Source organism: Pituophis catenifer, unplaced genomic scaffold, assembly GCF_029215685.1.
Source record: "Pituophis catenifer annectens isolate HBS135680 unplaced genomic scaffold, rPitCat1.0.hap2 SCAF_2, whole genome shotgun sequence".
Lineage (NCBI taxonomy): Eukaryota > Metazoa > Chordata > Lepidosauria > Squamata > Colubridae > Pituophis > Pituophis catenifer.
In genome coordinates, this window is record NW_027256882.1 from 30,802,489 (window position 1) to 30,817,163 (window position 14,675).

Consider the following 14,675-nt stretch of genomic DNA (forward strand, 5'->3'; position numbering starts at 1 on the left):
AGATAGTTAAAAGTCTATGGAGATTCTCATGCATCCAAGTCATGGTTGTTCCAAAGTGCTTTTTCAAGAGGCAACTGGACTGTTTCTTCTTTGGAGACGTTTCGCTTCTCATTCAAGCAGCTCCTTCAGCTTTGACTGGATGGTGGGGAATGGAATGGTGTGGGAGTATGCCAAATGTGGAGGCTTTGTATTTTGTTATTTGCTATATATGTGGTTTATTGGTTTCTGTACTAAGGTTTTATTGCTGAAAGTCATCTGGAGTTACATTGGGTTGGGCTGCCATTGTTCTGACCTAGGCTTCCTTAAACAGCAAGAAGCAGAGTCTTAGTCCCGGTAAAACCCCTTTTATTTACACGACTGTGAATTACGTTCATTCACAATCAGCACGGCTTTGCAAACAGTCTTTCAGAGGCATATCTATCAACACGCCTGATCTCAATTGGAAAGCTGCCAGATAACTAATTTCCAACCGCAGGAAAGGCAAAATGTGGCACAGAGCCCCTTAGAGTCACGAACAGAACTTTCCACTTTTCCAATGTTTTTAGTTCTTCTCCCTAGCAGCTCTGCGCATGTGCACACTAGGAACAGGCTCTAACTCTTCTTCTGACTCACTGCTGTCTTAGCTCCCTCTCTTCCTCCTACGCAGAGTCCTCACCTAAGCTTTCCCCAGCCCCCAGGACTGGCCCATGTTCCTCCCCAACTTCCTCACTGTCTGACTCTGCTGCCAGCTCCGTAGACCTCAGGCGGGCCACAACAGCCATACACAATTTCTTAATACATACATGCATACATATCTAAATCCTGCCTTTATTATGTGTAGAAATAACTCAAGATGGCAAATGTACCTAATAAGATCTAAGAGCCTTTTCTGTGCCCCAGCATGGCAATTCCCCTCAATGCTGTGAAAAGGAACACCCACACAACTCCAGAGAAAGGTAACTCAGATCTCCTCCCTCATGTTTGATACTAAGACATGTTTGACTAAAAAGAATAAAGCAAGAAATTAAATGGTTAATTTATCAACTGGGCTTCCAAAGAGAGAAGAGAAACCAAATTCAAGATTCCTCTACACACATCAAATTTTGCTTCATATGGAATTTCTTGTGTGCGATGAGAGAGGAATTTTGTGTGAAACACTTCCCACAATCTGGACACTTGAATGGTTTCTCCCCTGTGTGTAACCTTACATGATTTATAAGGCTAGACCTGACACTGAAAGCTTTCCCACAATCTGGACACTCATACGGTTTCTCCCCTGTATGAGTCCGCCAGTGTATCACCAAGTCAGAATTCCGACTGAACTTTTTCTCACATTCAGGACACTCATATGGTTTTTCTCCTGTGTGAATTCTCTGGTGTTTAACCAGATAGGAATTCTGAATGAAACCTTTCCCACAAAATAGACACTCAAATGGTTTCTCTCCTGTATGAGACCTCTGGTGTACTATCATGTGAGAATTCCGATAGAAACCTTTCCCACAAATTGGACACTTATATGGTTTTTCTCCTGTGTGAGTCTTGCGGTGTTCCAAAAGGTGGGAATTTTGAATGAAACTTTTCCCACACTCCAAACACTCATACGGTTTTTCTCCTGTGTGAATCTTCTGGTGTACCACCAGGTCAGAATTGCAACTGAAACCTTTCCCACAATCTGGACACTTATATGGTTTCTCTCCTGTGTGAGTCCTCTGGTGTATCACAAGCTTAGAATTCTGCTGGAAACTTTTCCCACAATCAGGGCACTCATATGGTCTTTCTCCAGTATGTGTCCTCCAGTGTATCACCAGGTTCGAATTATGACTAAACCTTTTCCCACACTCCAAACACTCATATGGTTTTTCTCCAGTGTGAGTCCTCTGGTGCACTTCCAACCAAGAAATCCAATTGAAACCTTTCCCACAATCTGGACACTCATATGGTTTTTCCCCAGTATGAGTCCTCTGGTGTACTTCCAACTCGGAATTCCAGTTGAAACCTTTCCCACAATCTGGACACTCATATGGTTTTTCTCCAGTGTGAGTCCTCTGGTGTATCACAAGCTTAGAACTCTGCTTGAAATCTTTTCCACATTCATTACATTTATACGGCTTCTCTTCTGTGTGTGTCCTGTGGTGTTCTACCAGGTGTGAATTCCAACGGAAACTTTTCCCACAAGTCAGGCACTGATAAGGTTTTTCTCCTGTGTGAGTCCTCTGGTGTTTCACTAGGTCGGAATTCAGACTGAAACCTTTCCCACAAACAGGACATTTGTACGGTTTGTCTCCTATGTGTGTCATCTGGTGTTTCATCAGGTGGGAATTTTGACTGAAACTTTTCCCACAAAGATCCTGTTGTGCAGAATCAGATGTGATCTGCAATCTGGGTTTTTCCCACATTATGCAGTCTGCGGGGTTTTTCCAACACTGATATGCTTGGATTCCTGAGGCAGTGAAAAATATTTCTGATCTCTTGCCTGCTGGTTGTTTGGTTCAAGTCACTCTTTCCTTCCTCAAAAGCTTTAATTAATGGCTGCCAATTTTGGCTTTACATTGAACCTTTTTCTTTCTACTGACTTCAAGTTGTTCACTTTTTATTTAAATATAATCCTCCTTGATTTCTAATTTAATCTTTTTTTTTCAGTTCCGTGTGCTCTATTTTTTCCAGCTCAAAACGTTGTTCTTCTTATTCTTTCCCCCGTCTCTCATCTGCTGAGGAAGAAGAGTTTTCAAACTTTCCAGAGGGATTGGAAAATATTTTGAATGATGGCTTATTCTGCACTTTAATGCTGCTTCTCATTCTCTGTTGTCCAGAATGCTCTTCTTGGAATCCTCTCCCTCTGTAAGATTAATATAAATGGGTTAGTTTCATTATTGTTTAAAAATAGCTGCAGCACATGTGAAAGCAGAAAAAAAAAAACCAAACAAACAAACAAACCCATCCCATATATTAGCATGAAAAAACAATAAAATTCTGTTTTTAACCTCTAATATTAATTACGATTGATTTGGCATACAGAAACCTAAGAAGATCCAAGTTCAAATATCGATGCCATCATAAAATTCTATTTTTCAATGAATCACTCAATCAGAATAGAGTTGAAAGGGACCTTGGAGGTCTTCTAGTCCCCTCCTCAAGGAGATATATGTACAATATTACAGTTAAATTTTTGGTTTGGGTAAATACACTCATGTATGCAGGGATATGAGCACAGAAATACACACCTATGTAGACAATCTATGCAAAATGTCCATTCGCTCAAATTGTTAAAATCTTAGGTTAAAAAAAAAACGGGGGGGAGAGGGGAGACTAATAGATGAAATGGAGCCCAACTCCTATTAAAGATCTAAAGTCTCCGTTTTGCCCATGAAGCTCCTCGCTTTCCAGGAAAACCACATGCCAATAAAATCAGACGAAATCAACAGGTACGTGAAAGCTGGTGTTTAAGAAAATATTATATATATTTAATATTATATATATAACCCTCGTTGCTTCCTCTGCTTCATACTCCGTGGAGGAACCCAAAGGGGCCGAGTTGCTCCCGGTTTCTCCTCCGACCTTCCCTCCACTCACCTCCCAGGAGCCTCTTCCACCCTCCAAGCAGCACAGGAAGCTCCGCCGACGCCATTATCCTCCCGTGGGTCAGCCGGAAGTTCCTCTGCCCTTCGCCTCCTCGTCTCTCTCTACATCTGCTCTAGCAACCCAGTACTCTAATGTTTCTACCCGTTCAATCTCAGCCTCTCCCTCTTCGCTAGAAGAAATGAGTGGCCGCGGTACCGAGTGTTGTTTCCCTGTAGCGCGCCATCTAGCGACACAAGGCGGAAAAACATGCTCGTTCTACCTTAAGGCGTTTGAAGATGCTCTCATTGATTCCGTGCTTCTTTAAATGCCATCAAGTCCTATTTGACTCCCATCAAGCTCATCTCCCTGAGGCTCCAATCCCAAACCTTTATATAAAGTGGTACAGAAGTTAATTTTTTTTTCAGTACTGAAACAGATTAATAAGAGTTGGAAGGGACCATATAGGTCATATAGTCCAACCTCCTTTCTGACAGATGGCAGTCCATTCTTTTCTTGAAAGTCTCAAGTGATGAAGCTCCCACACCTTCCGATGTTTGCATATCAGAAGCTTGATTTGGTGTCTAGTTTTTGTTTATACGTATTTGGTTTTTATACAGTTTTAAAGTTAATTATTGATTGGGAACCGGCCAGGGTTTGTTATAACATGGTTGGCTACATACATACTTTAAATCAATCAGAGAAAAAAAAGATGAATCCCCAAAATGGCCACACTTTGGCTGTCCTCGTGCAAGTTGCTTGAGGCACTCTACACATTTAATTATCAAATTTATTTGTCGCTAATCCTGCGGTTCTCTAATTTAACTTCTTTCAATGAAAAAATTACCAGTTTGGAGAGGAAATAGCACCAAGCATGAATGTAAGTAGTAAGGACAGGAGGCCCGGTTAACTTCTAACTTGAACAAAAGCAAGAATCACCTTTTTGGAATTCCCAGATGATCGAAATGCCATCAACCTTGATAGAAGTGTGCACGTTTGCAGGGCAAGTTCTGTATTTTTCGGACTATAAGACGCAGCTTTTTTCCCCAAAAAAGAGGGCAAAAATCTGGATGCGTCTTATACTCCGAATGTAGCCCCACCCAGCCTCGCAAATGGAGATTTCAGAGCCTCTGAAAGAAGCTTCAGAAAAAAAGCCTCAGAAACAAAGCTTCAGAAAAAGCGTCTGAAGGCTTTTATCTAAAATAATATGGCAAGCAACAAAAGAAGAATCAGTACAGGTTCTAACCAAACGATGCTAACAAATCTGGAGAATGATACAATAAGCAACAGATCAGAAGAGGTCAATCTATATACCAATACCAAAGAAAGGACATTGAACGGAGTACAGATAGTCCTTCAGAATAAAAGCCTCTGAAAGAAGCTTCAGAAAAAAAGCCTCCAAACAGAGCTTCAGAAAAAAAGCCTTTTCTTCTGAAGCTCTGTTTCAGAGGCTTTCAGAGGCAGGAAAAAAAGTTTTTTCTGAAACAGAGTTTCAGAAGTTTCAAAGGCAGAAAAAAAAGCAAGGCACAGAGCTCACAACCAAATTGCTAAAATTCATCTCTGGGAACAGCTCTGGGGGTATTCCGGGAGGCCGATCCACCCACTAATCAGCTCTTTTCTTATTTTCTTCCCCAAAAACTAAAGTGTGTCTTATACTCCCAAAAATACAGTATATGTTAAATGTGGAGATTTTGCATTTGGAAATATATGGTGCTCATTGGGTTTTGCATTAAGGTTTTATTGCTGTAAACCATGCAGAGTCACCATTACTTGGGCTGCCATATACATTTTCATGTTAAGCAAAAATACAGAAAAGAACAGAATAACACAGTTGGAAGGCATCTTGGAGTCCAACCCCACTGCTCAAGCAGGAGACCCTATACTATTGTGGTACATACATACATACATACATGTTTATATCCCACTGTATTATATGTATAAATAAGTCAAGGCAGCAAACATACCTAATAGAGCTCCAAATTCGTTTTCTCTGGCCTAGCAATGGCAGTTCCCCTTGACTCTGTGAAAGGGTCCTACTGATCAAAGGAAGCTCAGATGAGATAAGAGAAAGAAAAGAAAAAGGTAGAAGAAAGGAAGCCGAGATCAAAGACTCATAGGCTAAAATGTAGGAAGAACGGTTAAAAGAATTGGGCATGTCTAGTCTTGCAAAGACAAGAACCAGGTGTGACATGATAGCAGTCTTCCAATATTTGAGAGGCTGTCACAAAGGGAGGGGGTGAGGAAAACAATTTTCCAAAGCACCCGAAGGCCAGAGAAGAAACTATGGGTACATACTAATCAAGGAAAGATTCAAACTAGAAATAAGGAGAACTTGAAGAAAGACAGAACAATCAACCAATGGAACAGCTTGCCTTAAAAAGTTGTGTGAACTTTGTATGAAAACTGTCTGCAATCTGGGCATTTGAATGATTACTCCCCTGTGTGTAACCTTACATGCGTAATAAGGCTAGAGCTATAATTAAAATCTTTCCCACAATCAGGACATTAATAAGGTTTCTCTCCTGTGTGAGTCCTCTGGTGTATCTCCAGCTTGGAATTCTGCTGGAAAGTTTTCCCACAATCCAGACACTCATATGGTTTCTCACCTGTGTGAGTCCTCTGATGTTTCACCAGGTGGGAATTCTGACTGAAACTTTTCCCACAAACAGAACATTTATACGGTTTCTCTCCTGTATGTGTAGTTTGGTGTTCAACCAGGTGGGAATTTTGACTGAAACTTTTCCCACAAACGGGACATTGAAATGGTTTTACTCCTGTGTGAGTTCTCTGGTGTACCACAAGTGTAGAACTCTGCTTGAAACCTTTTCCACACTCACTACATTTATATGGTTTCTCTCCTGTGTGTGTCCTTTGGTGTTCCACCAGCTGGGAATTCTGCCCGAAACTTTTCCCACAATCTAAGCACTTATACGGTTTTTCTCCTGTGTGAGTCCTCTGGTGTTTCACTACGTTGGAACTCTGACTGAAACGTTTCCCACAATCCAAGCACTGATATGGTTTTTCTCCTGTGTGAGTTCTCTGGTGTATCAGCAGGCAGGAATTCCGAATGAAACTTTTCCCACAAACAGGGCATTTATATGGTTTCTCTCCTGTGTGTGTCTTCTGGTGTTCCACCAGGTTGTAATTTTGACTGAAACTTTTCCCACAAACAGGACATTCAAAGAGTTTCTCCCCAGTGTGAATCGTCTTGTGTTTCACCAGGCAGGAATTCCGACTGAAACGTTTCCCACAATCCAGGCACTGATATGGTTTTTCTCCTGTGTGAGTTCTCTGGTGTATCACCAGATGGGAATTCCGAATGAAACTTTTTCCACAAACAGGACATTTATACGGTTTCTCTCCTGTGTGTGTTGTCTGGTGTTGCACCAGGTGGGAATTTTGACTGAAACTTTTCCCACAGTCTGGACACTGAAATGGTTTTCCTACTGTGTGAGTTCTCTGGTGTATCACAAGCTTAGAACTCTGCTTGAAACCTTTTCCACACTCACTACATTGATACGGTTTCTCTCCTGTGTGTGTCCTGTGGTGTACCACCAGATTGGAATTCCAACGGAATCTTTTCCCACAATCCAGGCACTCATACGGTTTTTCTCCTGTGTGATTCCTCTGGTGTTTCACTAGGCAGGAATTCTGACTGAAACGTTTCCCACAATCCAGGCACTGATATGGTTTTTCTCCTGTGTGAATTCTCTGGTGTTTCACCAGGTTAGAATTCAAACTGAAACTTTTCCCACAAAAAGGACATTTATACGGTTTCTCTCCCGTGTGTGTCGTTTGGTGTTCCACCAGGTTGCACTTCAGACTGAAACTTTGCCCACAAACAGGACATTCAAATCGTTTCTCCCCAGTGTGAGTCCTCTGGTGTGTCACCAGATTGGAATGAATGCTAAATCTTTTGCCACATTGGGAGCACTGGTAGAGCTTCTCCCCAGTATGGGTTCTTCTATGAATCATGAGGAAGCTTTTCCGAGAAAAGCTTTTGCCACACTCCAAACATTTGTATGGCTTTTCACTGGATGGATCCTGTTGTGCAGGATCAGACGCGACCTGCAATTTGTGTTTTTCCAACATTAGGAAGTCTGCGGGATTTCCCCAACACAGAAATAAAATTATTTCTGATCTCTTGCCTGGTGGTTGTTTGGTTCAAGCCACTCTTTCCTTCTTCAAAAGCTTTAATTAATGGCTGCCAATTTTGGCTATACATGGAACCTTTTTCTTCCTATTGACTTCATGTTGTTCCTCACTTTTTCTTTATTTAAATATTATCCTCCTTGATTTCTCATTGAATGTTTTTTTTTCAGTTCCGTATGCTCTATTTTTTCCAGCTCAAAACTTTGTTCTTGTTATTCTTTCCTTCGTCTCTCATCTGCTGTGGAAGAAGAGTTTTTAAACTTTCCAGAGGAATTGGTAAATATTTTGAATGATGGCTTATTTTGCACTTTAATGCTACTTCTCATTCTCTGTTGTCCAGAATGCTCTTCCTGGCATCCTCTCTCTCTATAAGATTAATATAAATGGGTTAGTCTCATTATTGTTTAAAAATAGCTGCAGGACATGTGAAAGCAGCAAAAAACAAAACAAAATCCAAACCCACCCCATATATTAGCATGAAATAACAAACACTAAAATTCTACTTTGACCTCTAATATTATGATTGATTTGGCATACAGAAACCTAAAAAGATCCAAGTTCAAATATCGACACCATCATAAAATTCTCTTTTCAATCAATCAATCAGAATAGAGTGTTTTTTTAAAAAGTTTTTTATTTATAATACAATTAAAAACATTGGACATGGTGTTACTTTTCTGGCTTGAACATTTCCATCAAGTTTTACCTTACAACAAATACAGTTCATTTACGCTATATTAATATATACAATCGATCACAATTCAAACACATAGATTCTTGCGTCTGTGAAAATTACAATACCGATACCATTCCCATTTGTGACAGAGTACCAACATGAAAAATTTTAAACTTTCATCAATAATCCTTTGTCCCGACATTCCTCATCCTCTCCAACCAATAATACATTTTATTCTAGATTTCATAAAATTACATATCACATTTATCTTTGAGTTCTAGAGTCAACCTGTCCATTTCAGCACAAGTCAGTATCTTATTTAATACCCTTCTTCTGGGGGGTTCTCATTATTTTTCCAGTACTGCGCGAAGGCCAATCTTGCTGCCGTTAAAAAATGTAACATTAAAATATATTGTTCCCTTGTTATATTCATCCTTTATAATACCCAAAAGAAAAAGTTCTGGCTTTTACTCTATATTTTGAGATAACATCTCTTCCAGCCATTGTTTTATCTGGTGCCAAAATCTCTAGCTTTGGGCACTCCCACCATATATGATAAAAAATCCCTGGCATTGCCTTGCATTTCCAACACACTGGTGAGAGGTTTCCACTCATTTTAACTAATCTTGTGGGTGGGAGCTCCCTCCTCAAGCAGATGTATGGTATAATATTACACTTAAATTTTTGGTTTGGGTAAATACACTCATGTATGCCGGCATATGAGCACAGAAATACACACCTATGAATGCATGTAGACAATCTCTGCAAAATGTCATTTCACTCAAATTGTTTGATCTTAGGTTTAAAAAAAGTGGGGGAGGGGAGACTAATAGATGAAATGGAGCCCAACTCCTACTCAAGATCTAAAGCCTCCGTTTTGCCCATGAAGCTCCTCGCTTTCCAGGAAAACCACATGCCAATAAAATCAGAAGAAATTAACAGGTACGTGAAAGCTGATGCTTAAGAAATATGAAATAAATATATATAAAAAATAAATATTATGTTTAAATCTCCCATTGGTAAAATCACAGGCAGCAGTTTTAAATCGTGGAGCCCCAGAGGAATAAAATTTGGGAAGGGGAAAAATATGCAGCAGCAGCCAACAGGATTCACCCTCATTGCTTCCTCTGCTTCATACTCCGTGGAGGAACCCAAAGGGCCCGAGTTGCTCCCGGCTTCTCCTCCGACCTTCCCTCCACTCACCTCCCAGGAGCCTCTTCCACCCTCCAAGCAGCACAAGAGGCTCCGCCGACGCCATCTTCCTCCTCCCGTGGGTCAGCCGGAAGTTCCTCTGCCCTTCACCTCCTCGTCTCTCTCTCTCTCTCTCTCTCTCTCTCCATCCGCTCTAGCAATCCGCTACTCTAATGTTTCAACCTTTTCAATCTCAGCCTCTTCACCTTCCCTAGAAAAGCTCGGTCCCCGCTGTACTGAGCTTTGTTTCCCAGTAGCGCGCCATCTAGCGATTTAAGGCGGAAGCACATGCTTGTTCTACCCTAAGGCGCTTGAAGATGTTCTCATTGATTCCGTGGTTCCTTATGTGCCATTAAATCCTATTTGACTCTCACACCGATAGCTTTTCTCCCTGAGGATCCATCCCCAAACCTTTTCTTTCAAGTCCCCTCGAGGGCACTCCTTGTCCCTGGAGCTGAGCCCGAAGCTTCGTTTGCCAGAAGCAGCAACTAAACCAAAGGAAAGCATCCTTTTGTGTGTGTGTGTGCTAGAAATGACCTGCAAATGGGAAAAGAGAAAGTGCACCTCCTCTCTGAACCCTTAGCATCCTGTCATTTTATGCCTTCAATTGCAGTTTGCAATGCATAAGAAGATCATGAGAGGTTTTCCTGGCAGGGCATTTCAAAGCATTGCTGCATATTAAGATAACTTATATTTGCAGCTGAAGAGGGCAATGAAAGGTTGGAAGCCTGGGACTCCAATTCGCCCTCTACTTGCAGCTCTGACTTTGCCACCTGGAGAAAGGGCTGTGCAGGAGAAAATACACTGGGCCCTTCTCAGTCTGAGTTCAGGCCGGGTCATATCATCTAAACGGCATTGTTTACAATTCTCATGGACTGTTGGAGGGTTTGAGATAGAAGGGGTAGTCATTATGTCCCTCCTAGACCTCACACAAACTGGGGGTCCTCCTGCATTCATGCCTCCTGCTTGAGGAGGCCATGGCTGGGAAGAGGCTTTGCAGATTCATCTGGTGCACCAATTGCTCCCTTTCTGGACTGTACAGTGGGTCACTCATTCCTTAATCATCTCCGTTTGGATTACTACCCTGGGTCCCCCAGAAACTTCAACTGGTCCAGAACGCAACAGTCTACACGGTAATGGGAGCCCCTAGATTGGATAAAAATTGATTTAAAAAATAAAAATAAAAATCAGATTGTTTTCTTTTTATCAAATTTATTTCAATAAAATGGTTTTGGAGTAAAAATATATCTAAAGAATGTTTTCTATTTAAGATACATTCATAATATAGTTTATTCACCATGAAATGGAGCTTAGTTATGTAGCATGAGGTTGTATATTCTACAATATTGGGATTGTCGGTGAGTCAACAACGGATCAGAGGAGGAGCTGCTGCGGGACAGATACAGCTGCACAACCTTACTAGTGATTTAAATCGACTTGATTTAAATCGTGGTTTAAATCGACTTGATTTAAATTAAATCCACCCTGGTGCACACTAATCAAGGAAAGATTCAAAGTACAAATAAGAACTTTAAGACAGTCAGAACAATCAACCAATGGAACAGTTTGCCTTAAAAAGTGATGTGAACTTTCCTACAATCGGGACATTCATAAAATTTTGCTCCCTTGTGAGTCCTCTAGTGTCTTACCAGGTAAGAAAGCTCAGATCTCCTCCTTCATGTTTGATACCAAGGCATTTAGACTAAAAAGAATAAGGCAAGAAATTAAATGGTTAATTTCTCAACTCGGCTTTCAAAGAGAAATGAAATTCAAGATTCCTCTACAGGCATCAAATTTTGCTTCATATGGAATTTCTTGTGTCTCATAAGAGAGGAATTTTGTGTGAAACACTTCCCACAATCTGGACACTTGAATGGTTTCTCGCCTGTGTGCAACCTTACGTGATTTGTAAGGCTAGACCTAGTACTGAAACCTTTTCCACAGTCTGGACACTTGAATGGTTTCTCCCCTGTGTGTAACTTTACATGATTTATGAGGCTAGACTTACTACTGAAATCTCTCCCACAATCTGGACATTCGAATGGTTTCTCTCCTGTGTGTAACCTTACATGATTTATGAGGCTAGACCTACTACTGAAATCTTTCCCACAATCTGGACACTTGAATGGTTTCTCTCCTGTGTGTAACCTTACATGATTGATAAGGCTAGACCTGATACTGAAATCTTTCCCACAATCTGGACACTCATATGGTTTCTCCCCTGTGTGTAACCTTACATGATTTATAAGGGTAGACTTGATATTGAAATCTTTCCCACAAACTGGACACTCGTATGGTTTCTCCCCTGTGTGTACCCTTATATGATTTATAAGGCTGGACCTGATACTGAAATCTTTCCCACAATCTGGACACTCATATGGTTTCTCTCCAGTGTGAGCCCTCTGGTGTATCACAAGCTTAGAATTCTGCTGGAAACTTTTCCCACAATCCGGGCACTCATATGGTTTTTCTCCAGTGTGAGTCCTCTGGTGTATCACCAGATCCGAATTATGACTAAACCTTTTCCCACAATCTGGACACTCATACGGTGTCTCTCCCGTGTGTGTCATCTGGTGTATCACAAGCTTAGAATTCTGCTGGAAACTTTTCCCACAATCCAGGCACTCATATGGTTTTTCTCCAGTGTGGGTCTTCCGGTGTACTTCCAATTTGGAATTCCAATTGAATCCTTTCCCACAATCTGGACACTTATATGGTTTCTCTCCTGTGTGAATCCTCTGGTGTATCATTAGCTTCGAATTCTGCTGGAAACTTTTCCCACAATCCAGACATTGATACGGTTTTTCTCCAGTGTGAGTTCTCTGGTGTATCATCAGATTGGAATTCTGACTGAAACTTTTTCCACAATCCGGACATTTAAATGGTTTTACTCCTGTGTGAGTCCTCTGGTGTATCACAAGCTTAGAACTTTGCTTGAAACCTTTTCCACAATCACTACATTTATACGGTTTCTCTCCTGTGTGTGTCCTGTGATGTTCCACCAGATTGGAATTCCAACGGAATCTTTTCCCACAATCCAGGCACTCATACGGTTTTTCTCCTGTGTGAGTCCACTTGTGTTTCACTAAGGAGGAACTCTGAATGAAACGTTTCCCACAATCCAGGCACTGATAAGGTTTTTCTCCTGTATGAGTTCTCTGGTGTTTCACTAGGTAGGAACTCTGACTGAAACATTTCCCACAAACAGAACATTTATAAGGTTTCTCCCCTGTATGTATCGTCTGATGTTCCACTAGGCTGTAATTTTGACTGAAACTTTCCCCACAAACAGGACATTCAAAGAGTTTCTCCCCAGTGTGAGTTCTCTGGTGTTTCAGTAGGCAGGAACTCTGACTGAAACATTTACCACAATCCAGGCACTGATACGGCTTCTCTCCTGTATGTGTCCTGTGGTGTTCCACCAGTTGGGAATTCCAACGGAAACTTTTCCCACAATCCAGGCACTCATATGGTTTTTCTCCTTTGTGAGCCCTCTGGTGCTTCACCAGGTCGGAACTCTGAATGAAACTTTTCCCACAATCCAAGTACTCATACGATGTTTCTCCTGTGTGAGTCCTCTGGTGTATCACCAGGTTGGAATTCAGACTGAAACTTTTCCCACAAAGAGGACATTTGTACGGTTTGTCTCCTATGTGTGTCATCTGGTGTTCCACCAGGTGGGAATTTTGATTGAAACTTTTCCCACAAAGATCCTGCTCTGCAGAATCAGATGTGAACTGCAATCTGTGTTTTTCCCACATTACGCAGTCTGTGGGGGTTTTCCAATACTGATATACTTGGATTCCTGAGGTGGTGAAAAATATTTCTGATCTCTTGCCTGCTGGTTGTTTGGTTCAAGCCACTCTTTCCTTCTTTAAAAGCTTTAATTAATGGCTGCCAATTTTGGCTCTACATTGAATCTTTTTCTTCTGACTTCAAGTTGTTCCTTTCTTTTTTATTTATTTAAATATAATCCTCCTTGATTTCTCATTTAATTTTTTTTTCAGTTCCGTGTGCTCTATTTTTTTTCAGCTCAAAATGTAGCTCTTGTTAGTCTTTCCTTCGTCTCTCATCTGCTGAGGAAGAAGAGTTTTTAAACTTTCCAGAGGAATTGGAAAATATTTTGAATGATGGCTTATTTTGCACATTAATGCTGCTTCTCATTCTCTGTTGTCTAGAGTGCTCTTCTTGGCATCCTTACTCTCTGTAAGATTAATATAAATGGGTTAGTTTCATTATTGTTTAAAAATGGCTGCAGCACATGTGAAAACAGCAAAAAAAATCCCCATCCCATATATTGGCATGAAGAAACAAACACTAAAATTCTATTTTAACCTCTAATATTAATTATGATTAATTTGATATACAGAAGCCTAACAGGATCCAAGTTCAAATATTGACGCCATCATAAAATTCTATTTTTCAATGAATCACTCAATCAGAATAGAGTTGAAAGGGAGCTTGGAGGTTTTCTAGTCCAGCTCCCTCCTCAGGCAGATGTATGGTATAATATTCTAGTCCCCTCCTCAAGGAGATATATGTACAATATTACACTTAAATTTTTGGTTTGGGTAAATACACTCATGTATGCCGGCATATGAGCACAGAAATACACACCTATGAATGTATGTAGACAATGTATGCGTATCTCGGTGTCCAAAATGTCCCAAAGTGCATTCGCTCAAATTGTTTACTCTGTGTTTAGAAAGGGGGGGGGGGAACGACACTAATAGATGAAATTAGTGTCTCCTAATTCCTACTCAAGATCTAAAGCCTCCATTTTACCCATGAAGCTCCTCGCTTTCCAGGAAAACCACATGCCATTAAAATCAGAAGAAATCAACATGAAAGCTGATACTTAAGATGGGAGTTTAAGAAATATGAAATTAAGTGTTTTTCTATCGAGACACCTGGTCTACCCCAGCATGTGGGAGGGAGCATACTGCATCCCTTTTGCCTTTCAGCTCCAATCCAGGAGCCCTCAAGCAGTCGCATTCAGGAGAAACCATTTTATACCAAATTTATATTTCGCTGTTAAAACAATAAAGGGAGACTAGTATAGATCTATTTCAAGCTATTTAGCTCTCATCAGCTAGCCATACCCTTACTTGGATTCGAACTT

The 14,675-nt window shown here is 40.8% G+C and overlaps 1 protein-coding gene and 1 pseudogene across 1 annotated transcript; both read right to left on the bottom strand.

Annotated features, from left to right (window-relative positions):
• Positions 1-328: 328 nt before the first annotated feature.
• Positions 329-7,575, bottom strand: LOC139312030 (zinc finger protein 850-like; annotated as a pseudogene).
• Positions 7,576-10,758: 3,183 nt separating this feature from the next.
• Positions 10,759-13,536, bottom strand: LOC139312033 (zinc finger protein 850-like). The gene has a single exon (XM_070936554.1). The coding sequence runs from the start codon at positions 13,312-13,314 to the stop codon at positions 11,323-11,325; it is 1,992 nt and encodes a 663-aa protein (XP_070792655.1). The 5' UTR covers positions 13,315-13,536; the 3' UTR covers positions 10,759-11,322.
• Positions 13,537-14,675: the final 1,139 nt, after the last annotated feature.